Source organism: Clarias gariepinus, chromosome 20 (genome assembly GCF_024256425.1).
Source record: "Clarias gariepinus isolate MV-2021 ecotype Netherlands chromosome 20, CGAR_prim_01v2, whole genome shotgun sequence".
Lineage (NCBI taxonomy): Eukaryota > Metazoa > Chordata > Actinopteri > Siluriformes > Clariidae > Clarias > Clarias gariepinus.
Window position 1 is genome coordinate 3,804,440 of NC_071119.1, and position 25,619 is coordinate 3,830,058.

Sequence of the window (25,619 nt, forward strand, 5' to 3'; positions counted from 1 at the left end):
AAAGTCCGGTATATTGTATCTGTGTGTGTGTGCGGGAGAAATGAGTCGGAGTCACCAGTTTTAATGAATCAGTTCGGGAGCACAATAATAGAAAATGTGTGTCCTGTAAAGCTGTCCTGATGGTGAATAATCATAACTTCAAAAAATTCTCAATCCTGAGGTGTCTGTTCAAGCGCGCAGTAAACAGTAAAATATAGCGGTTTTTTTGTCCCTCCCCCCAATGTCTTCCCAGGCTGCGTTTAAACAAGGTCAGCTAACCCCGCTGTGTCACCAGGATTCCCCTCGTGATTTGAAGGCACTGTCTCGCTAGAGTATAATGCGGAAATAAAAGACCAAATCTGTGTGCTTGTTTTTTCATGCTTTACATTGTATATTTCTGTCAAAGGTGTGTAAGACGCACTTTGTCGAACTTATGAACGAATCCGACTTATGAACATGCTCCCGGAACTGGAACTCAGAACAGGGCACTAGAAGGGTTACACCCTCAACATGGTGTCAATTGAATACATCGCGGGGCATACACACATACACTCATAAAATTTGGAAGTGTCAATTAGGCTATCTTGCATATGTACTGTTCTATCGGAGGAAATTGAAGTACCCAGATGAAACCCACTAAGCACAGGGAGAACATGCAAACTTCACACACAATGACTCAAGTTGGAGATCAAACCTCAACCCTGGAGGTGCGAGGTAACATAACTAACCATTAAGCCGCCATGCCGCTCCTGACATTACTAGTTTATTTAATTCAACTTGTCTGTGTGAGTTTGCTCAGGGTTCTCCAGTTTTCTCTCCTGACCACAAATTTCAGGATGAAATAAAAAAATAAATATGTGGGAGAGTGTGTGTGCATGGTTCCTGGAGGGGGACTGATCAGAAAGATATATTGAAAGAAATATTTAAGTATTATCATGTAGAACAGTATAGATCATTCCTTGATTTTAATGGGTCAAAACCATTATTTACTTACTTTCAACAACATTAGGCTATAAAGATTCCTGTTTATTGAATTTGTCATTTTTGTTTTTATGTTCACTTGCACGTACACAACCGTTTGTTTTGTCACTGAATTACATTTTTTGTCAAAAATAAACCTCTAGCATTACCTGTTTACTAGCCTAAGGGCATTTTTTAATATTCATTTGTAATGTGTTGAATATCTCATGTAGTTTACTGAATACTGTACTGAAACACAGTTGACTGGGAGCTGCAGCTCACTGATGCCACCAAGTTTCATAAGAGGGTATTACACCCACATTTTGAAAGAGCGAAAAAAGATAAACTTCTACGCTTGTTTAGTATGGTGTACTGTGTCTGTGATTTATTTTTCTGTACAACACTCTGAAATGTGACAGTTATTTTGACAAATCTCTGAGATGATTGGATGACTGCAGATGATTAGGTGACGCAAGTAACCATGTGTAGTTCACATTTAAATTTTTTGCTTTTTCTAAAACCTTTAGTATGTATACAAGAATCATGTTTGTACACCTCATTTCTGTTTAAATAAACACTTTGAGATGAAACCCGTATTTTTCTTTAACTCCCCCTCCCCTTTATATTAATATGCCACTCATCAGATACAGTATATAGAATATATTAAATAACAGAGGATTCTATGAATTTTTAATTCTATTTTTAATTTTATTTGTATAGTGCATTTACTGTAACAATTGACATTGTTGGAAAGAAGCTTTAAACAATAAAAAGAACTATTAAGTTTGTATGAAATGTGAACGTGCATGAATCAAAATGACAAGATTGTCCCTGATGAGCAAGCCGAGGACGACAGCGAAAGTGGTAAGGAAAAACATTTATAACAAAACATTTACACAACTCAATAAATGATTTTAGTCTTTGACAGTAGAAAATCCTACGAAGAATCAAACACACAAGTAATAGTAGATTAACAATTAACACACAATGAATGTCATGTTGCAGAACGCTTCTTATAGATAATGGAGATCAGACCTGTTTAAATCCTTAAATGTTGACTGCTACAAGTGACACTATCTAGTTCCAACCATCTGTGATGAGGTGGCATCTAATGTTAAATTGTTTTAATAAGCCTTTTGTGTTAAATGAGCTGCACTAAATCCCTAAAGGTGTGATGTTATACACTAACTCCACGTTACGATCTATTTTACCTAAAAGGACCTTATGCACTAACGTCCTGGAATGATTTAACAGTGTGACGTTATCCACTAACTATCGACACTAGTTTTTTTTTTCTCACTTTGCTCCCTAAATTAGATGTGTCCAATTCCCAACAGTCAGACTAGTCCCATCAAGGCTACTACCAGTCAGGTCGGGCCAAAGAACATCACATGAAATCCTTCTGGTAACTAGTAGTAGCCTTTTCAAACTTCTATGGTGCATTTTTGATCTTTTCGAACTGGTCCCTAACGCTCCGATCAGACTCGGAGGACAGCATTATTCGCTCCTATCGCATGAGCTTACAGATACCCGTGATGGCTCTAGAGCCACAATTGATGTGAGAGCACAGAGTGATATTCTACCCTCCCCTCTAAGGGGACACAGCTAGACAGCTTTCTCTAGGCCCCAAGCTGAGGGAGGCTACAGCATCACCCGAGAACCGAACTAGCAACCTTCAGATGTTAGGACGAGCTTATTACCGTTGCACCTCTCGGTTTAATTAGGTTTCCACCACAAGCTACAGTAAGTCTACTCTTTTATTCTTACACCTACCGGACGTGGGGGGTGAAGATTAAGACCCATAAAGCCTGGGTGATGTAGCAGAAAAGGGCTATCCACCTTCCTCTACATACCTGAGCCCACAGACGCCTATGATTAGCCTATGATTATACAGGAAGGTGTGAGCTCCGTCCTTTCTGAGTGCACTACAAAAGTTTAACTTTATTAATGATTAAATGTTCGTGTAAATCAGATCTCGAAGCGCTGGTCTTTGAGAAAGAGCGACGAGTCTGTGAGTCTGTTGTTGAACAAACTGTTGGAAATAAAAACACACACAATTAGTCTTACACTCAAACATTAGTATGTATTTAGATAATATTAGACACACACTTACCACACAGTCTGAATATGGCTGTTTATTGAGACGATGTGGTAGAGGCTCCTCGCTGAGGTGTCAGTAATCAGATTGTTGCTGAGACTAAAAGGTAATAAATCACAGTATTAGTATATTTATACTTCTGCTCAGTTCCACCAGCTCGACCCGGCACACCCTGAGCACTCACTCGATGATGCGGGGTTTGTGTAGGTGTGGCAGCAACAGTTCCACATGCTGGTCTGTGAGCTGGCAGTGGCTGAGGTCCAGTTCTGAAAGCCCTTCAGAATATTCCAGAACCAGCGCCAGTGATTTGCAGTTCTGCAGGTTCAGCCGGGTCTCACTCAGGTCCACTTCACCCCTCAAAGCCCGGGACAGAGCCGCTGCGCTCCTGACTCGCTCCGTCTCTGCTCCCACGTCCACGAGGTCCAGGAGGTGGAGCAGCAGAGCTTTACTGCACCTGAGACAGAGACAGAGACTTATAGCACTTCTTTTACAGTATAAACACGATTACGGATTTATTTTTAAACAGCGTCTTACTGTAGCGAGACTGTGTGTAGAACAGGGAAGAGCAGCTCCACTCCGGCGTCCTCGATTTCAGAGTCCTGGAGAGTGACCTGGACGTGTGTGTGAGCTCTCTGGATAGCTGTGGAGACGACTCTACAGTCCTCTCTGCTCAGATACAGACTCGTGTCTGCCGTGAGGTCCAGAGCATCGTAGCTGGAGAAGTCCAGCTTGTGGTGTAGAGCAGAGAGCAGAACTGCTGCCTCCTGGTGGAGCTCAGGAACATCGCAGCAGTGGAGCAGCCTCAACAAGAACTTCCTGTCAACCCTGAGGACATTTAAACAGGACCATATAACCTTTTATTCCTCTTAAATATTAAATAACATGGTCTTCTCATCCATGCAGGCTGAGATTGTTTTCTGTGCACCATGGTTGAAAAGAGTGATTTATTTGATAAGAACAAACCTGAGATGAGAGACATGGCTAAGTAGAGGGATGATGCTCTCTAGCTCCCCCTCTGGTATGGAGGTCCACAGGAGGTTCAGAGAGACGCCTGTGCAGTGCTCCAGGGTAAAGCGCAGCGCGGCACAGTCGGCGGAGCTCAGCTTCCTGTTCTCCAGGGTGATGCAGTTCGCTGTTGAACTCAACAGGCTGGACACAGAGTTCGCAGAAGACGTCTCGTAAAGCTTTCTCAGGACGGACAGCACAAAGCTGGACTTCAGCCTACGAACCGCAAACACACACCAAATCATCTCCTAATGTAAATATCTACAGTATACAGTACAGGCCTCAAAGTGATGCTTAACTACAGAACTGAATTATCTGACCCTCTAAGCTGAACTTTATCCAGCACCGGCAGAAGCTCTTGGATGTTCTCCTCTCTGATTGTGCTTCTTCTAACATCCACAGTGAGAGGGTGACACTGCAGGAAGGAGCGAATCACATCCCAGCTCAGAACACAGGAAGTCAGGTCTCCGCCCACGTTCCTCAGGAAACGCAGAGTAAGATCTTCATCCTGAGCTTCATAAACAACTGAGACCAGTTCCTGGAGAGTCTCTTGAGAAAATCTACACACACACAAACACACACATGTTTAAATGTTTAAAACGCAATGCATTTATCTATTTATTTATTTATTTATTTAAGAGAAAACCATTTTTCTGCACACAATAACTCATGCTTGTGCTACCTGATAGTTAGGGATCCCTGATGGTGTAGAAGGTCTACCAGTGACCGGGCCGCCATCTTGGACTCTGTCAGGTTCAAGCACTGTATGTTCCAGCGTCTGAGAAGGAAATTGAAGCTGCTCAGGATCTTAGCAGGCGTTCGGTCTGGTTGCTGAGTGCCGCTGTCGGTGAGGAGCAGCTCGTCGAGGGAGACAGAAGGACGAGACCTCAGCGATTTCGCTTGTGCCATCCTCACCAGGACGTCACTACACAACCTGGAAGAGTGCAAAAACGTCAACCACAAACCAACACTTAGCGCTTTTTATCTGCCGTTGTACATTCCGATCAGATTACACCAATGAGGGTCGAACCTGAGCTGGGAGACGTGACTTAAAGACTGGAAGAGGCGCCTCACTTTAATCTTCTCGCTGGACCAGCCCGTCAGCTCTACTGCTTTCTTCACCGTCTGTAATTCCAGCACTTCCAGGAACAGCGAAGCGTTTTTATCTGACAGGTTCATGGTCCAGACTTCAGGAAGTGTCTGGTAAACAGACTGTAACACCGGAAGGACGCTCCTGCCCGTTTCAGACTCGTAGTCCTTGGCGTACGAGTAAAGCTCAAGCAGCATGTTACACTCAAGTTCCTGATCGTCTCCAGAACCAGAGAAGGTCCTGAAGCTGCACAGAGACGCCAACTGCTCGTTGAAGCTCTCTGCGGTTTCTGCGCTCCGCTCTGCCACCCCGGCCATGAGCTTCACCAGAAAGTGCAAGGTCGTTATCTTCCTTCTTTTCCCGTTCACGACGAAACCGAATCTGATAGGAGCAGATATTATCGTTAAGACAGACTTACGTATGTTTGCATTTCACACATTTCAGTGTAAAGATCTAAAGTTCGAGGTCAGGTACCTGAGCTGTGAGATGAAAGGCAGGCACTGGATAAGGTTCCTCATTTCACTCTCGTCCTCCGACCATCCTCTCAGTTCTACCGCTTTCTTCACTCCCTGCAGTTTCAGCACTTCCAAAAAGAGCGAAGAGTTTTTATCTGACAGGTTAATAGACCAGATTTTAGGAAGCGTCTGGTAAACGGGTTGTAACGCCGAAACAACGTTTCTGCCCGTCAGAGTGTCATAGTGTTTGAAGTGCGAGTGAAGGAGAAGCAGAAAAACAGACGCTTCTTTGTCAGTCTTGAAACATTTCTCTACGATTGTGTGGATCTCATCTTTTTGAAGGAGAGCCGCTTGGAGACACAGGTCCAATATGAATCTTCTCACTCTCGTCCTGCGGTCTCGACTGCGTTCTCTTTGAGGCTGGAGTGGAATAAAACTAGAGGAACAAACTAAACGTTAGGATTAAATCTAAATCGCTAAACAAAATTAAAAAAACTGTGCAGATCCGTGTTCCGTGACGTTCCTCTTAGCTCATAAGCTGTTCCTAGAGAAACTACACCAAGCATCCATAATATATTATGACCACCCACTAATATTGAGTAGGTCCCCCTTTTGCCACCATGACAGTGTTGCACTGTGTGTTCTGACTCCTTTCTGTCACAACCAGCATTCTACACTAGCGCGTCTACTGGATCGGACTACATGGGACAACCTTCATTCCCCATGTGCATCAGGATGTTTTGGCCGCCCATGACCCTGTCGAACAGTTCTTCCTTTCTTGGATCACGTTTGGCATGTCCTGACCACTGCAGAATGGAAACAACTCATTTGAACTGCAGTTTTGGAGTTGTTCTAACAACTCCAGTCCTCTAGAAATCACTATCTGTTACTCAAATCCTTACCCCTTACCTCAACTTCAGGAAGAAAAGGGTCACTTGCTGCCTAATATATCCCATCCACGTCCAGTTGCCATTGTACTGAGATATTGAAAATGTCACTACGGTGAGAAGGGCCAAATTATAATGGGTCAGACCAAACCTGCGCATCCTGTGGGACGCTCCGGGTCTGTAGTGGTCAGGACATACCAAAAGTAATCCAAGGAAGGATAACCAGAGACTTGGCAACACGGTCAGGGGTGGCTCACTCATGCACATGGGAGGTGAAGGCTGACATGTGTAGTCCGATCCAATAGAAGAGCTAGCGTAGGTTAAATTGAGGAAAAGGTTAATGCTGGTTGTGACAGAAAGGTGTCACAGTGCTTTGCTGTGCTGTAATGATGGACCTACTTCATTTTACACCGGTTGTCATAATGATGCTGATCAGTGTGTAACTTCTGAATAATCAGAATCAAGGATTCAACAGTGCTATCTTAAAATACACACCTGAGCTCTGAGATGAAAGGCAGACACTGAAGAAGGCTCCTCATTTCGCTCTCTTCCTCTGTCCAGCCTGTTACCTCTACCGCTTTCTTCGTCCTCTGCAGTTCCAGCACTTCCAGTAAATCCGAAGCCTTCCTTTTGGACAAGTTTACGGACAAGACTTCAGGAAGTGTCTGGGAAACAGCCTGTAACGCCGGCCTGACGTCTGAGCCCGTCCGAACCTCGTAGGATTTCACACGTGCGTACAGGTCGAGGGAGAATGCAGACTGTTCTCGGTACGTCTTCAAAAAACAGGAAGGTAATTTCTGTAGAATTTTCTGAACGCTCTCTTCTTCATGAACTGCGGCTTGCAGGCACAGATCCATCAGGAATGACATAATTTTATTTCTCCATTCCTGAAGCGATTCTCGTGGGGTCTGAGGTGGATCGACGCTACAAATCAGAAACCAGGAAAGATTACAGAGATACAGTGTTTTTTACTGCTAATGATTTCAGAGGTATATATGTATAAAGGTATATGAGAAGAATGAGACATGGTATATTCACCTCAGCTGAGATATATAAGAGAGACACTGAAGGAAGCTCCGCACTTCGCTCTCTTCATCCGGACAGTCTCTGAGCTTTACGGCTTTCTTTGTGGTTTGGAGTCGCAGGACTTCCAGGAAGACGGAGGCCTTTCTCTTTGAGAGATCTATAGACCAAACTGGAAATAATAGAAGAAGATTTAGACAAGAAAGACTAAACACTAGTGATTTGGGAAAATTTTGATTCAATTACGTATCGTGATTACTTTATGCGTCACTGTTTTTTGGGGGTTTTTTTTGTCTCCCTAATTTAGTCATAGCCAATTCCCATCCATTATTAGGGCACTCTGACAGAACAAGGCACGGCTACCGAACACTATAACGTGTTTCTCCAAACCACGTAACACTGGCCGACTGCTTCTTTTCAAATTGATTGCTCACACACCATAGGTAGCGGCATAGCACACTCGAAGGATAGCGTTATCCACAACTTCCGGTTGCGTAAATTTACCCATGCCCATGATTGGGTAGAGACATGACTGATGCGAGGGAGCTACAGTAGATTCCCTCCCATCCCTCCTCTCTCGGCTTCCAGCTGCAAGAGGTTACAGCATCCCCTGGAATTCAAATTTGCGAATCTCTGGATGATATGGCAAGCTCGGTACCATGGGAGCCAAAATGGAATTTTTTTCAATGTTTAATTCAAGGTCTTACAGTTTGTCTATAATCCTTCAGGTGGCACACCCTAAACGTTTTACCCAGAACACCATCCTAAGCTTTATTCAAATCCAAATCCATACAAATCACAATGCAAATCGAATCGGTACCTATTAGTGATTATTCCCAAGTATTACACGATACAGTATTAACACTACACATGTGCGATAGTGAAAATAAATATAAACACCAAAATACAACACATGCTTACCACGAACAGGAACCTTCGTCTCCTCACTTGGAGCGCTGGTGTCTCCGTTGGCGTAGACGGCACACACTCTGGCTCTGTAACAGGTGCTGTCTGGGAGAGTTATGGTGCATTCACAGACAGGTCCATTGGTTTGAATGGATTGCCAACCCTCCAGACCAGCCTCCAAATACTCCACTCTGTAGTAGTGCACAAGTGAGTCTTCATCATCCTCCTCCTCCTCAGCTTTCTGCCAGGCAATATAGATCTCTTCCTTGTTCAGTTTTAGCACTGTAGGTGCTCCAGGTCTGACTCTGGAGACTGTCTGGAACTCTGTAATTCCGCTGTAATCACTTATGCCTTTACTGTTCATTAGAGCATATCTGAGTTCATAGTGTGTCCCTGGTGTGAGCCCTGAAACCACACAGCTCTCTCCAGTACAAGGGATATCTCTCCATTTCCCATCCCCCTTCACTGCTCTGTACTCCACTCTGTAACCTTCAACACTTTGCAGCTTCATCATCACACGTGTCGGTCGCGCCGTAATTACTTCTGCGGGGTTGGGTTTCACATCGAGCATCACATTCAGGCTTAACAAACTTCCAGACTGGTAAAGACGCACGGCAGAGCCAGGAGAATATGGATCAGGTACAGATGCAGCAACGAACACGGTTTCCTGTGTGTTCTTATTACTCTCTTTATTTAAAAGAAACGACTGAAGGTCAGAGAATATTTTTTGACTCGTATCCAAGATCCCGAGCTCTTGCTTGTTCGTTGGTCCGCCGTTTTCCCTCAGAGCTAAAAGAAGCGGATCTTCTCTGTTGTCTGGAGACGTCAAAATGAAGCAGAGCACTCTGTCCCCGTGACAGTCCTGTACAAAATTCTGGAGGTCATTCAGGATTCTGATGTCAGCAGATCTGCACTGGAGCATCGCGCTCATTTCTGCACTTTTGGTTTGAAGCCACTGCTGCGTGATGTGTGAATTGAACGGTGATCGGGTTGCTCTGTCCAGAATATCTTGTAATTTCTTCTCTTCTTCTTCTGCTCCTGTTTCTCGTAAGGTCTTAATACAGGATGCAAGCCTTTTCTTAAAATTGTCTTGGTGCTGCTGGAGAAGTGATGAAAACTCAGACAGACTGTTCTTTAAAGCTGGAACCTGCAAAAACACATCATCTGCCCCATCACTGGACATAAGACGATGACAAGAGCTGATGTCTTGCTGTAGTTTTTCTACAATGTTTTCTGCTTTAGATAACTGGTCTTCGCTAATGTGTTTAGCAAGGCAAACTGATGTTTGGTCCAGATTCTTCAAAGGGTACAGCCAGACTTTAAGAGGAACCACTTTTTCTGCTGTGCCATCTGCTGGGTTTTTCAGAACAGTTCCATCAATAAAAGTGGTACAGTTATATAACGCAGATTTATCTCGTTCACTGAGCCTGGAAAGTAGATCTGACTGACTGGAGGGGTCGATCATCTTACCCACTAAGTCTTTGAGATCAGCGCTTTCTTTATTGCTATCAAAGACGAAAAACGCCTGAGATCCGTAAAGCACAGCTACAACCACGTGCGTCGCCGAGGTCGAGCCGGTCACTGAAAAGGGAAATCCGCTATGTAGAAACTCGTGACTGAGCATGTCCAGTCTGGTGGAGGTTCTGTAATGCAGAGTGACTCTGTCCTGCAACTGGGACTGATGATTAATAAATTCAGACGCTCCAGCCATCTCAACCAGCCCTGATACAACACTCGCTCTTAGAGGTGGTGTAAGATCCAGGGATGTAAGTCTGTCGTGTAAGGAGTCTCCGTTTAAAACTTTTACATCAGTCTCGGGTCGAGTAATCGAGAGCTTCAAGGAGGATATTAGTTTATTTTCCCACAAAATGGTATCTGAAAATATTAAACATAAATGCATTTTAAAAGTAGTGCTATCAGTCAATTAAAAACTTTAGTCTAGTTAATCAAAGTCATAGTCTTTGATTAATCACAATTAACCACAATTTTATACCTAGATTTATTTGTAATATAAAGTGCGGTGTTGGAATAAAGAAAACTGATTTATAATATCGCAAACATTAACCTTTAACAAATGTTCAATGAAAATATCATGAATCGTAAACTCTTTGCAACACAAACATAATGTGAGTCCTGTCTGCTCCTATAGTGGTATTACCATGTCCGTTTTCTCCAATTCAACTTGGCTAGCACATACCTCAGCAAAATGTCTTTCCTTTTAACACGCCCAGAGTAAATAAGTGCAGTTACCATTTGTCATTGATTAGATGTGCTGTGTGTGCTACACTAATGTAGTCATGGTTACTTCCTGATGTCCAATGGTCTCAGTGGAAATACGAGTGTGTTTCACTGTCTTTGTAAATAAACGTGCACTTGTTTCACCGCATCTGTGCCTCTGCACGTCCGTGACCCAGTGCCCACTACAGCGGGCTTTACACTTACTGTACATTTAATGTATTCTTGTAAAAAATAGTTTCTCTTGAAAGTAACTCGAGCATGCATCTTTGGTTTTATAACTTCCAGCTCGAAGCTTTTTCTAATAAAACTTATACCAAGACCTCAGTCATCTTATTATCTATACCCTAACTTGCCATTATCACACACAGCCGGGTAACCGCCCTGCGATTATGGAAAGCCATTAACCTCAAGCTGATTAATTTGTGTTTAAAAAAAAAAATGTTATACAGGTAGTCCCCGACTTACGAACAAATTCTGTTTCGGAAGAATGTTTGCAAGTCTGATTTGTTCTTAAGTCCAACAAAGTGAATCATATACGCCTTTGACACGAATATACAATGTAAAGCATCATAATTTACTGTACTTGAGTACATCTCTGTCACCTTTCCCCACACTGCCATCATGTGGCCAAAAACCGTAACCATGCCTAAGGAAATGAATCTCACAGTGAAATGTAACAGTGTTGTCTGTGCGCCTTTATATCGCGAGGGCAATTCCACTGTATTGAAATGTGAACTCTGTTTGTTGAGGATTTTTTTGAAATGAGGATTATTCATTATCAGGACAGCTTTACTGGACAGACATTTTTTACATCATTGTGCTTCCAATTTACCAATGAGGCCAACTTATTTCTCCCGCACCACTGACCCCCCCAACACACACACACATACAAAATAATAAACTTTAGACATTTTATACATCCACTTACACACTGTAAATATTGTATATAATTGTAAATATTGGTATCTGGTACACTGCAATGTCTATTCTTTTGTACAATACACATGATTAATTCGAAAGTACAGTATAACAGCTGCCTGTTCATATTTGCATAAATTCGTAAGTCGGAGACTACCTGTATTGTATAACTATTGTATAATAATATTGACATCCCTACTTTAAACATAAGACATGTGAAAGTTGTATGTATTGGCCGCTCTAATACAAGAATGAGCGGAAACATGTTCATACATACCCGAGCTGAGGGTGTCGCTGCGGCAGTCGTACAGCATCCCAAGAGCCAGCTGGCGACCCAGCGCAGCGACTTCAACAAACTCAGAGGTGAAATCTGAAAACAGTCACATAATGTAAAGATAACCTGGTTATTTCTGAGAGCATTCGTAAACAGTACATGTACAGTACATTATCAAAAAATTACAAGGTAGAAATAAAGCTGTGTATTATTAAAACAGACCTGTGGCGTCCTGAAGTCCTCTGCAGAAATGCTTTGACAGGTGGGACAACTCTGTCTCGGCTCGCTCGAGGTTCTTACACAGGACAGAATGTATACGTTTCAAAGTGCAGAAGTTTTCTAATTTAAAACCTGTGCATGGTGTGAGGTTTATAGACTCTTGTGCTTACCATAACCCGTGCTGTCAACTCTTTATTGTGTTTCTGGAGAAATCTTATCTCATTGCTGCTCTCTCGTAAGCAGTCCATGAATTGGTTCAGTTTAAATAAATTTGGCTGAAAAACAAAGCAAATTACATTTTGTGTTTATATATATATATATATATATATATATATATATATATATATATATATATATATTATTTTTTTTTAATACAAAACTTTTATCTTTTGCAAAACTGATACACTGGTTTACCTTAACATCGTTACTTCCACCTTCGACCAGGACTGTGTCGTGATCTTTATGTTCCTCCATCACACACACAAGACAGATGAAGACCTGATCAGTTCTGCAGAAGACCTCCAGGGCCCTGTGGTGCAGCTGGCAGCTTTTCGTCCCCGGCTCGCCCGTCATGTCTTTGAGCGTGTGTCTCTGCAGTGCTCGTACGGTGTAGTGCTGCCTCACGTGGGTCTCACAGTAAGCCACGCTGCAGGTCTGACACCACTTTACCGCTCTGATCTTACTACCAGCGCAGATATCACAGGCCACGTCTTCAGGTCCAGTGGTCTGCTTCAACATTTGATTGCGGGCCAGGTTCATGTTCACTTTCAGGGCCGGACAGGTTTTAAACCTTTTTGTACACTGAGGACAGAAGTAGATTCCTGCATGGGGTGGGTTGGTCCAGCAGGACTGGATGCAGGTTTTGCAGAAAGTGTCTCCACATGGGAGAGACACAGGATCCTTCAGGACATCTTCACATAATGAACATCTAATTGAAATAAATTTAAATTAGGTGGATTTTGTGCCTTGCATTAGACAGAACACTACAATGTACTTAAATTACAGTAAACCTAAGAGGAACTTCACTTTGTACCTTTTAAATGAAGAGAAGACTGTTTCCCTGAATCTGAGGGGTGCACCCATAGACTGATCACTTCTAAAAGATAGGCAGGGGGATGGTATGTGTCCCGGTCTCGTCCTGGAGATGTTTTCCAGTAACAGTTCAGATGTGGAAGAACAACATGAGGGAGCTGGAGAGGGTGTTTCTAACTTTGTCCTGTCAGGGATAAAAAAATATCAAAATGTTTATGGGAAAACTCACGCATTCATTCGTTCATTTATTCATTCATTAAAATTAATTTTGTAATATTGTGCAACATTATAGACAGAGGAAAGTGTGTACCTGAACGAGCTGTCCATTAACTGACACCTGTCCCATGATGTCCAAGGAGATGATGTCCTATATCTCTTTTTGCTGAAAACAGTTTAAAAAGCATTAGTTTAAAAAGCCTAATTGGTATGAAACTAATCTTGTTACAATCTTTTTCATGAAACCCTGTCAGTCCACAGGGTAAGAAAACACACACCTGCTCATTAACGAGAAGTCTTGATCCTCTGTCTGGTCAGATGTTAGAGATGTGAGTGATGGAGCTCGATAGCTGTAAGAGAAATCACAATGCGTACATGTTTCACTTTAAAATGCAATATCACATGAGAGAGGGGTGCTATATTGCTGAATATAGCACAGCTGTGATAACCATACTATATTCAACAATACAGCATGGCCTTGAGTGCGATATTGCTTTTATACAACAGCTCCGTAAACATTATTTTTTATCAAGAGATTTTTATATGTTTCTTTATTTAACCAGCTGTTTTGCTCCACCTACATATTCTTCTGTGACTGACGGAACTAACTAACCGCAACCCACAGTAAGTGTATTTAACAGGGGTGAAAGTAGTTTTAAATTCTTACCAGTACTACGTAGTCAAAAGGTGAGGGGAAAAAAAAAAACTCAAGGCAGTCCTGAGAAACTTACGAGATTCACTTCATATTTCCACTTATTCTACTTTAGAATATCAACTCCGTTAACTTACTGTTGGTGGAGTTAAATCCTAAATAGTGTTAAATGGAAGGCTAGTGCACTATTTAGGGTGTACAAGCGCCCTTGAACAGGGGTTAAAGAGGGATTCAGCCTTGTGTTAGAAGCTAGTTAGCTTTGTAGTCATCGACTTAGAAGTTATTATAAAACAGACGGTGTGTTTTTTAAGACGTCATAACGCTATCAGATGTGTGTTCTTACTGAAAGTGCTTCTGTGACTGGTTGTGAATGTGGGTTTTGTCAGGCAGCTGCTCTCTCCTCAGTACTGCGGACCGTACAGACCTACTCTCACCCACGCCGAGACCAAAAGTTAGTGTCATTAACCACTGTACAACACCTGGGACACACCCACTCATACATACTGTATAGTTAAACATCCCAGCGCCGTTACCGCCTATTATCATCACCCGTGGAATGGCCCTCGTCCAATCAGATGACTCGGTCTGAACTAACCAGTTGGATAATCCTTTATATAATTGAAATTGACATTTTAACACTAATCATGTCCTTATCCTCCCTAATTCGATTTATGTAAACTTGCTGTATAGCGCCTTTTCATTTCCATTGAAAAAATGTTACATTCCGACACTTACACATTATGATCTGATAAAATCCTCTTTCTGAATGTTCTGCGCACTGACCAGTCACTATCCAGAGACGTACACGGAGATTGCATATCTGATCTGTAACAGAGCAAACAATATAAAACAACTTACACCACTTCATAGACAACTCCAATATGGCATAACTTCACATAAAACAATTAGACAAATAAAATCTCAAACATCCAATCCTAAAATTAAAAAGGTTTACCTTGTGAAACTTGGTGTTCGAGACTGTGTAATAAGCCCATCCTCTGTCCATCTGCTTCTCACAAAGTGGTCTGATGGAGCTGGTGAGGAAAATTCCTCTGGAGAAAAACTAGAGTTCACAAAAGTTTGTGTTTAATTCTCTCCTCAGTAACAAACACCAAAATCACTCTAAACCCCATTAGAAGATCATACAGATTGTGCTTTAGGCCACAGCTGGAGCTGGTAAACATATTTATCAGAATCAGAGTAAATGTTTATTAAAAAGAAATGATCCTCACGTGGGCGATCTGATGCCGGTGTCATCCCTCAGTAATGTGAATAACATTAATTGATCGCTCCTGATGGCTGTAGGGCGGCATATTTGTGCTGTTCCAGGCATGTTGTCATTCCTTTTTTAAGATAGCAATGTTCATATTGAAAGTTGAAAAAATAAAAAATAAAAACTACTTTTTATAAATATAGATATTAAATAATCCAATAAACTATATGACACAGCAGTACAGTCCTGAGCAATGTAACGTACATGATATTTAATCTCATATCACCCAAACCGGGTTATATGAACTTCACCCCACTTTAAATTAGGTAAATGTTGTGCCTTGCATTAGACAGATTATCTTACCTGTTTTTCACACTTTGTTGAGCTTAGTCCTCCACACCATTCCAACGGCTTGGACCTGGATTAACACATAAAAAAAGTTTTACCTTGAAATATTTTATCACCAGGTGATTCAGTACATTCAGGTGGCCAGCTGACTTCATTTTATTGCCACATAACGTTGCTAAGTCTAGACTCTAGTCTGGACTCATCAAATCACATGACCCTTTCTTGGTCAATTTAGGATTTTCTTGGCTTAAAACAGGCCAATAAATTATGGGTCGGGATAGATAGACCGTGTGTTGCACATGTAAGTACCAGAAGCCAGAAACTAATGCATGAAATTGAGCAATATTGTGGCATCGACTAGCAACAAATTTAAAATTCTACATTTCTGACTAGATTTTAAATGTGCCTTTAATTTTAACATAAAGATATAGTAGAATTGTGATATTTTGGTATCAGGGAAAATATTCCTCTGTGAAATTAATATTATTATTTAATTATATATGGTTTCAATTATAAAACTTATCACAATCATCATTATCACAGTACTTAAATTACATTGTTCTTAAATTAAATGTTTTTTAAATACATTTTTGTTTGGCCTCATGCTTTATAGTGTCTCATTAAACATAATCAATTTACCAATCTTTAAAATGTAATATATGTAAATATAAATGTAATTTTATTATTTACGTGCAAATATAAAAACATTTAGACTGTATGTGTAAATACTGTAAAATGTTGTGTGTTGATTTTAGGGCTGCAACAACTAATCGATAAAATCGATAATTATCGATAATGAAATTTGTTGTCAACGAATGCCGTTATCAATTAGTTGGGCTGCTCACATCAGTGAGGAGCGCGACCACAAGATGCACAAATACACAAAGATACACACAGATACACAGCCGCTCGCGCAATGGAGGTTACAGAAGTGTCTGCAGGAGAAAGCGCGCGATAAAGTCCTCCAAGGTATAGGAGCAATTTACATTAAACGATGGTAATCTGCACGCTTTGCAAGACCGAGCTTTCATGGCACGTCATGCACGAACACTTAAAGAGAAAACATGTTGGTGTTACGGATGGCGAAACTTCAGCAGGGTCAGTAAAACTGTATCTCTTCACCGTATAAAAGTTGTCGCGCTAGATCTGTTCATGTGCTTCTTGCTAGCATCACAATGTGCAATCACCTCATGAGCAATAGTGATTAGTTAAATGGCGCTACTTTAGATTCGCTTACATTACACGGTGTGAATAACAGTAGAAATTACATTTAGTGATTGTTGTGGTTTTCAGCTAATGCAAATAACAGTACATTTGTGACTATTAGCTTTTTGCATTTCTACAGTTTTTTTTATAGTCCACTTGTAACAAACATAATTAACTGTGGTTTTACTTATGTATACATCATTTTATTATACAAAATTACATTTTTTTAGCTGTTTATATCTTAACAACTGAATATGTCAGTGTATTTTTTAAACAATATATATATAATATACATTTCATTTAAGGTTTAAAATGTCAAAATTAAAGATCATTAAACTCTATGTGGCTTTTGCACTTTTAAAAGTTTATTTTTATACATAAATAATACCCTGATTTATGTTTTTTATAGTTATAAGCAAAACATCAAATTAAAGAAGTGTTCAGGTTTTATCTGATTAATTGAAAAAATAATCGACCAACTAATCGATTATCAAAATGATCGTTGGTTGCAGCCCTAGTTGGTTTTGTCATTACTTGCTTAATACTGTCACGAACGGAGGAATTGTGTTGGCGTGGCATAAATGCAGAGGCAGCGATGATGATTTAGATGTTCTTTTTTAATAAAAAATTAAAGCAAAACTAAAACAAAAAAACTAAAACAAAACTCTTGCACTTAAGCACAACGAATATCTTACTATAACCACAACTACTACAACAACAAAATACTATAATTTAACCATAAGAAAAGCCAGACGCACAACAGAACTTAGACTGCATATTTATAATAATCAAACTAATATGTAACTTCAGTTCAGGTGAGTGCTCTCATCACCTGATCGAGGTGCACCATGGGAAATGGAGTTCAACAAAAAAAAAAACACAACAAAAACACAAACGTAGTCTTTGGGCGTTAGGCGCCCTCTAGGGGTTAACCCTGACAGTACCGCCCCCTTAAAAACGTTCCTCCGGAGCGCTAACAGAGGTCCAGGGCTCCCTCCCTAAGGTTTCGTGTCTGGTCCTCCTACGTGCTGCTGATTCTGTTCCTTGGGCAGGGTGGCAGGGCACATAGGACTGGAGAGATTCCTCCACTTTTTTGCAGTGTGACTGAAACGAGGTCCTCGACGCCGTTCGGCAGACGGGCCCTGGGTCATCTGCCTTGGAGCAGGGCGACAGAGCAGGTACTGGCAGGACGTCCTCGAAGCCAGAAGGAGGCATATCAAGCCTTGGAGGATCAGAGCCGGGCGGCAAAGTGGGCACGACATCATCGGAGCCGGGCGGAGGAATTTGGCACGATGTCCTCAGAGCCGGACTGCAGAGGAAGAAAGCCGGTTTGCGGAGGAGGAAGCGTGATGTCTTCACTGTCGAGCGGCAGAGGCAAAAGTGCAACGTACTTGACGTCCTCGAAATCGAGCAGAGGAGCTGGTACAACATTCTCGAAATCGAGTCGAGGAGCAGGTGGAACCGCAACGTCCTCGAAGTCGAGCAGAGGAAGAGGGAGCGCGACGTCCTCGCTGCCGAGCAGAGGAGGAGGAAATGCGACATCCTCGCTGTCGAGCGGAGGAGGAGGAAGCGCGACATCCTCTACGCCGAGAGGCAGAGGAGGAAGCGCGACGTCCTCGTAGTCGAGCGGCGGAGTATGAGGCGCGACGTCCTCGTAGTAGTGCGGAGGGGAAGGAAGTGCGACGTCCTCGCTGTTGAGCAAAGGAGGAGGAAGCATGACATCCTCGCTGTCGAGCGGAGGAGGGGGGAGCGCGACGTCCTCGCTGTCGAGCGGAGGAGGATAAGGTACAACGTCCTCGTTGCCGAGCAGCGGAGGATGAAGCGCAACGTCCTCGTTGTCAAGCGGAGGAGGCAGAAGCAAGACGTCCTCGTAGTCGAGCGGAGGAGGAGGAGGAAGCACATCGTCCTCGAAGTCGAACGGAGGAGGCGGAAGTGCGACGTCCTCGAAGTGGAGCGGAGGAGGCAGAAGCGTGTCGTCCTCGAAGTCGAGCAGAGGAGGTGGAACTGGGGCCGCAGAGTGGCTCTCTGGAAGATCTAAGCTCACTGCGTGGCTCTCTGGAAGATCTGAGCTCGCAGCGTGGCTCTCTGGACGATCTGAGCTCGCAGCGTGGCTCTCTGGAAGATTTGAGCTTGCAGCGTTGCTCTCTGAAAGGTTAAACTGGACGAGCAGTCTTTGGAGCTGTTCCACCTGCACTTCTGATTTTCCTCAGACTAGGCACTCCAAAGTCTTCATTTTGTTTTTCTTCAGCCATTCAGAGGTGGATTTGCTGGTGTGTTTTGGGTCATTGTCCTGCTGCAGCACCCAAGATCGCTTCAGCTTGAGTTGACGAACAGATGGCCGGACATTCTCCTTCAGGATTTTTTGGTAGACAGTAGAATTCATGGTTTCATCTATTACAGCAAGCCTTCCAGGTCCTGAAGCAGCAAACAACCCCAGACCATCACACTACCACCACCATATTTTACTGTTGGTATGATGTTCTTTTTCTGAAATGCTGTGTTACTTTTACGCCAGATATAACGGGACACGCACCTTCCAAAAAGTTCAACTTGTTTAACCACAAGGTATTTTCCCAAAAGTCTTGGCAATCATTGAGATGTTTTTTAGCAAAATTGAGACGAGCCTTAATGTTCTTTTTGCTTAAAAGTGGTTTGCGCCTTGGAAATCTGCCATGCAGGCCCTTTTTGCCCAGTCTCTTTCTTATGGTGGAGTCGTGAACACTGACCTTAATTGAGGCAAGTGAGGCCTGCAGTTCTTTAGATGTTGTCCTGGGGTCTTTTGTGGCCTCTCGGATGAGTTGTCTCTGCGCTCTTGGGGTAATTTTGGTCGGCCGGCCACTCCTGGGAAGGTTCACCACTGTTCCATGTTTTTGCAATTTGTGGATAATGGCTCTCACTGTGGTTCGCTGGAGTCCCAAAGCTTTAGAAATGGCTTTATAACCTTTACCAGACTGATAGATCTCAATTACTTTTGTTCTCATTTGTTCCTGAATTTCTTTGGATCTGGCATGATGTGTAGCTTTTGAGGTGCTTTTGGTCTACTTCTCTGTGTCAGGTAGCTCCTATTTGAGTGATTTCTTGATTGAAACAGGTGTGGCAGTAATCAGGCCTGGGGGTGACTACAGAAATTGAACTCAGGTGTGATAAACCACAGTTAAGTTATTTTTAACAAGGGGGGCAATCACTTTTTCAAACAGGGCCATGTAGGTTTAGATTTTTTTTCTCGCTAAATAATAAAAACCATCATTTAAAAACTGCATTTTGTGTTTAATTATGTTATCTTTGACTAATAGTTAACGGTTTTTGATGAGCAGAAACATTTAAGTGTGACAAACATGCAAAAGAATAAGAAATCAGGAAGGGGGCAAATAGTTTTTCACACCACTGTAAATGCAGAGGCAGCATTTGACAATTTAGATGTTCTTTTTAATAACAAATTAAAGCAAAACTAAAACAAAATTCTTGCACTTGAGCACAATGAATACTTTACTATAACCACAACTACTACAACAACAAAATACTATAATTTAACCATAACAAATGGCAGACACACAACAGAACTTAGACTGCCTATTTATAATAATTAAACTAATGAGTCATCTCGGTTCAGGTGAGTGCTCTCATCACCTGACCGAGGTGCACCATGGGAAATGGAGTTCAACTCAAAAGAAACCACAACAAAAACACAAACATAGTCTTTGGCCGTTAGCCGCCCTCTAGGGGTTACCCCTTACAAATACAAAATAAAGATTTATTTGGCTTATAGTTTATCCCAAAGAATCACATTTAAGGTATACAGCAGAACCTCGCATCCCTGTCAAATTTCAATTAATAATGAATGGAATTTCACAAGACGTTTGCATCGACATAAACCGAATGCCGGCTATGTTAAGCGAAGCGAGTTTACAAATTTTACAAAGATTTTTCAGTCAGCGAAAGCTGTTTCAAAAGAGTCAACCCATGATACTATCGTTGCCTTCAGCATGCGATGGAAAGTTACTTAATTTTTTTGTATGTTAATTAGCTAATATTTTTGGGTGGCTGAAACTGATTATATGCATTATATATTTCTTTTGGGAAAAAATACATTTGTATGCTGAGGTTTTGATGTAATCTTTTGAATGAATGAATAAATAAATGATCAAAATGTATTAGTTAAAACAATTTATGTAACAAATCCATACATCAATTTTTTTCTGAAAGGCATGCTTAGTCACGTGATTAGATGTTCTTGGTGTTCTTATTTTTCTAAGTGGAAAAAGCACAAAAAAATGTACAGTGCCACCACACACTTACTATTATTATTATTATTATTATTATTATTATTAAAGTAGTCTGTAATGCACTTATGTGGCTCCTGATTAATTTTATAAGTCCATAAAAAGCCGTTAAAAACCGTCAAAATCCTGATCCCAGCACACAACGTTAGTTAGTGAGTGACGTCACGATTTGAAAAGCGCGCTAAGCACGCGGGGAACCGATGTGGAGGAACGTTGGGCCAATGGAACGCCTTTTTTTTTTTTTTTACCGCTAAGTGTTTAAAAGCCGCGACCCTGACAATCTAACCGCGGCTTGATGACTAACTGTGTGGTCTGACTTTTATGCATGGAACTTCAGTGAGTCATATAAAAAGCTCTGAGTCAACAGCAGCCATATTCTCAGATCAGAAATAAGGTTTTAAACCGTTTTATATCTGTATGTGTCTTCGTTCTAGAGTACTTATCTATTTATATATAAAACTAAATGAATCGCGACTTGCGAGTCGGCTCCCAAGATTTACCCAAAAGAACCGATTCACTTTGCGGGTTATGCAAACAAAGACACATAATGATGTGTAGAAAGAATTGATTATTAAAAAGTTAATAAAAAGTTATATGCTTAAATAAAGACGTAAGTAAAATAATAATTTATTCATGTATGGCCGCACTCAAGACTTCAGCGAGGTCCTGCGAAGAGGCGAACCTACTTCCGGATTGGGACTGACTTACGACTGATCCTAATGTACAGCCATGTTCCACAGGATACAACAGCATATAATGATAATAAACATAATAAATAAAGTTAACGATGCGAACAACTGTAACATGAGTGCCCATGTTTTGTTTTATTTACCCTGCCAAGGCGCGTTGGATTCGGTGATTCCCCGATCTGAGTCCGTGGCGGAGAATCTGGGTTGCCAGGTCCATCAGCAGTCAGTCACCTACAGTTTGAATACAGTTGTTGTTGTTGTTGTTGTTGTTGTTGGTCTTTGCTCCCGGCAAGGGGAGCACTACGACCAGTGGCTGGGGAGTTTAGGCTCTGGCTGGGAATCGAACCTAGGCCTTCCGCAGGCGAAACACGTACCACCTGTACCCCTACTGAATACGGTACATTGGTTAAATCTCACAAGCAAGTACAATACGTATACACATGTGAATGGTAGTAGGGTTCTGCATAAAATATGTCTAAAAATACAAATTAAAATGGAATTTAAAAAGGACAAATTTTTTTAATGGGTGTGAACTATGTGAAATATGAACCCCACCCCCCACCCACTGATTTTGAATATTTTCAAACACTGGATTTTGTACATTTTAATTGCTTATATTACTTAATAATATATTATATTGAGATATTATTTCACCATGCACAGTAACAAATGGTGTATGCTTACTTATATTCAAATAAGCAATAACTAAATTAAATACATATTCTATGGTTTACTGTAAACAAGCAGACATTTTGTCTGTCTGCCAATATCTTAATGTAATTATGTAAATCTTTCTCTGTTAGTGCTGACGCTCCCTACAGCATTTAAGCAAGTATGAGCAAGTAGAACGAGTTAAGCAAGTACAAGGAACATGATCAAATAGTTGCCAATGCAGAATCTGAAAATCATTTCTGGTATTAACAGAACAGTGTGCAGTATTTTCTTTGTTCTCACACCGACCTCCAGATATTGCTCGATGATTAAATCATGCCCAAGAATTTTGTAAAAGGTCACTCACAATTTCCAGTGCTCGACCATTCAACGAGGAAGAAGCCGAATCCTGGCTATTGTTCCACAGCATGCAGGTCAACACTGCGTGGCTAACAGCTTCAGTGCAACAGTGGCAACTTAACCCAGACTTACCAATAAGCAGAAATTTTCTACGCAGTGATGCACGTTTATAACCTTTGTTCATAATGCTATAAATGGAACAGACTTTGCATCTTTCCCCCTAGACTCCCACTTTCTGTGACCAGTTACAAGAATTTAGTCTCATGTGTAATTGGTTAGAGGTTACGTAGAACAAATCCTAGAGTTGTGTTATGAATATTTATAAATTTTAAAATGTCACTCCTTTTCTATATCACTTTATCCTGTACAGAGGGTTGCGGGGGGCCTGGAGCCTAGCCCAGGAGGCATGGCAAGGCATGAGGCAGGGTGCCAATCCATCACACCACCAGGACACACACTCACATGTTCATTTCCACTCTACGGGCAATTTGGGAATGCCAAATAGCATAATCTGCATGTCTTTGGACTGTGGGAGGAAACATGCAAACTCCATGCACACAGACCCCGAGGCAGGAATTGAACCCTGACCCTGGAGCTGAAATGCAGTGGAGGACAGTGCTAATCACCACACCATGGTGACGTCACCAGTTACCTTTAAATAAAATATGCTAAATAAACTGAGTTAGGGATGAGGATTATCTATTTATTGAGGAACTCACAAATGATGAACAGTAAAATGAAGATAATTTAGTGTTTTAACTCACGAATTTTGCAAGTGTTTTTGTTTTATTCACAGCAAGAAGAAAAAGACCAAGGAGAAAAAGTAACGTAAAATTTTTCATCCAAGCCTGCTTTTTAAACTCAATTCCTGGATACAGAGGATCTGGCAACCCGAAGACTAACCCGCACTTTCACTTTCGATCTTACGTGTACACTCACTCTAACTTCATGCACCATAAATAGGTGCCCTAACTAGTGCAGGAAATAAGTTTCTAAATACAACATTAAGTGCACTACACACACCATCAGGGTGTAATTGGGAGACGGTTAGTGCCGCGTGCAGAGTTTTGTTTTTGTGCCGTCTGCAAATGTTTTTGTAATTCTAAAAGTGCCGTGTGCAGATGTTTGAAAGTGAAATTCTGAAAGTGCCGTGTGCAGCGTCTGTTTTTCAGCCTTAGTTCTTCATATCTCGCGAAATGTAAAAACAACAATGTTGTAATGCAACAACACTAATAATAATAATAATATTAAGTTTGACATAAATAATACTCCCAGAAATTGGTAGTTGGATTTTCTCTTTACTAATAAAATGTATTTTTTCAGAATGAAGCTTTGAAGTGTACCGACTCGAACCGAATCACTTTTCAAACGAGTCGTTTATCCAGTACATAAAATACACATATTCTCTTAAATTTACTAGACTATTGCTACTTCTATAATGTTTATGTTTGTGCACAATCATTATCATTAATCATTATAATAACAGCCTTATATTTGTAATATTATTACACATATGATATTTGTGATAATTGGTCACACCACCACTATTTGCTGAACTTGAGATTGATCTCGATTTTTTCTTTGCTTTACTTTACCTTCAACTTTATTGTCATTGTTATAAATAACAGAGTATAAATAACAAGGAGATATCTTCCCAGCATCTAGTAACAGAAGTAATCGCGTCCCAGTAATCCAACCCTGTTCCTATTGGATCCAATCCCTTCCAGGATATGCTCCAGACCGTCTCAGGAGACCGTCTCCACTCCAGCATCACGACTGTCACCAGTGGCTCCATCACACCAGCTCATGAAACGTTTCCTCCAATCCAGAAGGAACCCACTTTGGGTATCACCTCTCTCTTACTTTCTAAAATCCTTAAACAAACTCTTTCTCTATCTCTCTTTCTTACACGATATCCAAATCTGTTAAAAAGGAAGAAGAAGATGGAGAAGAAGAAATCCTGATGCCGGTAAAGAAGCCACTGAGTGCAGTTACAGATTTCCTCCACTAGAGAGAGAAAAAGTTCTACATTTTCAAATGGATAACTTAGTTTATTATTCTTCTACTCATTCCCGAGGCATCTGGAGATTGTGCCAGTTTCAGTAGACAAAGACCAACCCAGCGAGGTTCCTGAGGCATCCAGAGAAGGACCAGCTCCAGCTGGATTCTGCTTTATGATGGTTGGAGCTACACATCCTGCTCCTGTGCTTCCAGTGATCCTGACCCCATCTGCCTCATTATTATCTAGACACATTTTTCTCACACATACACACCTCCATAAATTTTCTTTGCATTTTTGTTAAGCTGTGTTGAGACAATGACTATTGTTAAAAGCGCTATATGAATAAAATGGAATTGAATAACAATACCTGACGTAAGATCAAGGTTTTGCTTTGTATTATTCTATACCTATTCTATTACTATCTACCTGATAGTTTTTGACAGATAGATTGAATAGCAGGTGTACATGACCATTGATCTGAAACTGACCATTTTTGAAAAGAAAAATTCCAAAAACCAAATGCTGAGATTTGCAATGTAATAACATCCATTTTGCTGTAATTTTAAGTGTAGCTTAGTCCAATTAAGTTGTGTAATGAGGCTGCATTAATTACTCACAATAATTGAAATTAGAGGAACAGAGAATTAATGTAAACTTTATGTAACACCATTACTTCATACCAAGTGAAAGTTGTAACTAACACAGATATTTATTTAACTTATTTAAGAGAATTCCACACCCTACTCCATTTGTTCTTCCAAGAATAGTGGCAGCTGTTATAGCTGCAAAAGGAAAGGGGACCGACTCCATACTAAAGTATTGTACTACAGTTGTAACAGATAGTAGGCCTACATTTTACAATCAAGAGTGAATTTACAGGTACAGGGCAAACAGTGAGAAATAAATACATCCTGAATT

At 41.2% G+C, this 25,619-nt stretch overlaps 1 protein-coding gene across 1 annotated transcript; it reads right to left on the reverse strand.

The window, feature by feature from the left end:
* Positions 1-1,626: 1,626 nt before the first annotated feature.
* On the reverse strand, positions 1,627-22,039 carry si:ch211-281l24.3 (uncharacterized). Its single transcript, XM_053479670.1, has 24 exons — positions 21,832-22,039; positions 15,529-15,583; positions 15,185-15,295; positions 14,908-15,015; positions 14,688-14,777; positions 13,579-13,650; positions 13,395-13,466; positions 13,086-13,268; positions 12,467-12,980; positions 12,223-12,327; positions 12,056-12,128; positions 11,837-11,929; positions 8,419-10,278; positions 7,513-7,669; positions 6,970-7,398; positions 5,607-6,023; positions 5,073-5,513; positions 4,725-4,976; positions 4,363-4,602; positions 4,001-4,258; positions 3,572-3,862; positions 3,222-3,491; positions 3,053-3,136; positions 1,627-2,971 (listed from the first exon to the last, which is right to left on the reverse strand). Exons 3-24 carry the CDS (start codon positions 15,283-15,285, stop codon positions 2,908-2,910), a joined length of 6,174 nt encoding a protein of 2,057 aa, XP_053335645.1. The 5' UTR covers positions 15,286-15,295; positions 15,529-15,583; positions 21,832-22,039; the 3' UTR covers positions 1,627-2,907.
* Positions 22,040-25,619: the final 3,580 nt, after the last annotated feature.

Coding starts and splice junctions, on each gene's coding strand:
- si:ch211-281l24.3 (XM_053479670.1), bottom strand. CDS start 15,285: ATGCCTGGAACAGCACAAATATGCCGCCCTACAGCCATCAGGAGCGAT. Junction 14,778..14,907: donor CGAACACCAAGTTTCACAAG/GTAAACCTTTTT, acceptor GCTCTGTTACAG/ATCAGATATGCAATCTCCGT. Junction 4,259..4,362: donor GATAAAGTTCAGCTTAGAGG/GTCAGATAATTC, acceptor TGCGGTTCGTAG/GCTGAAGTCCAGCTTTGTGC.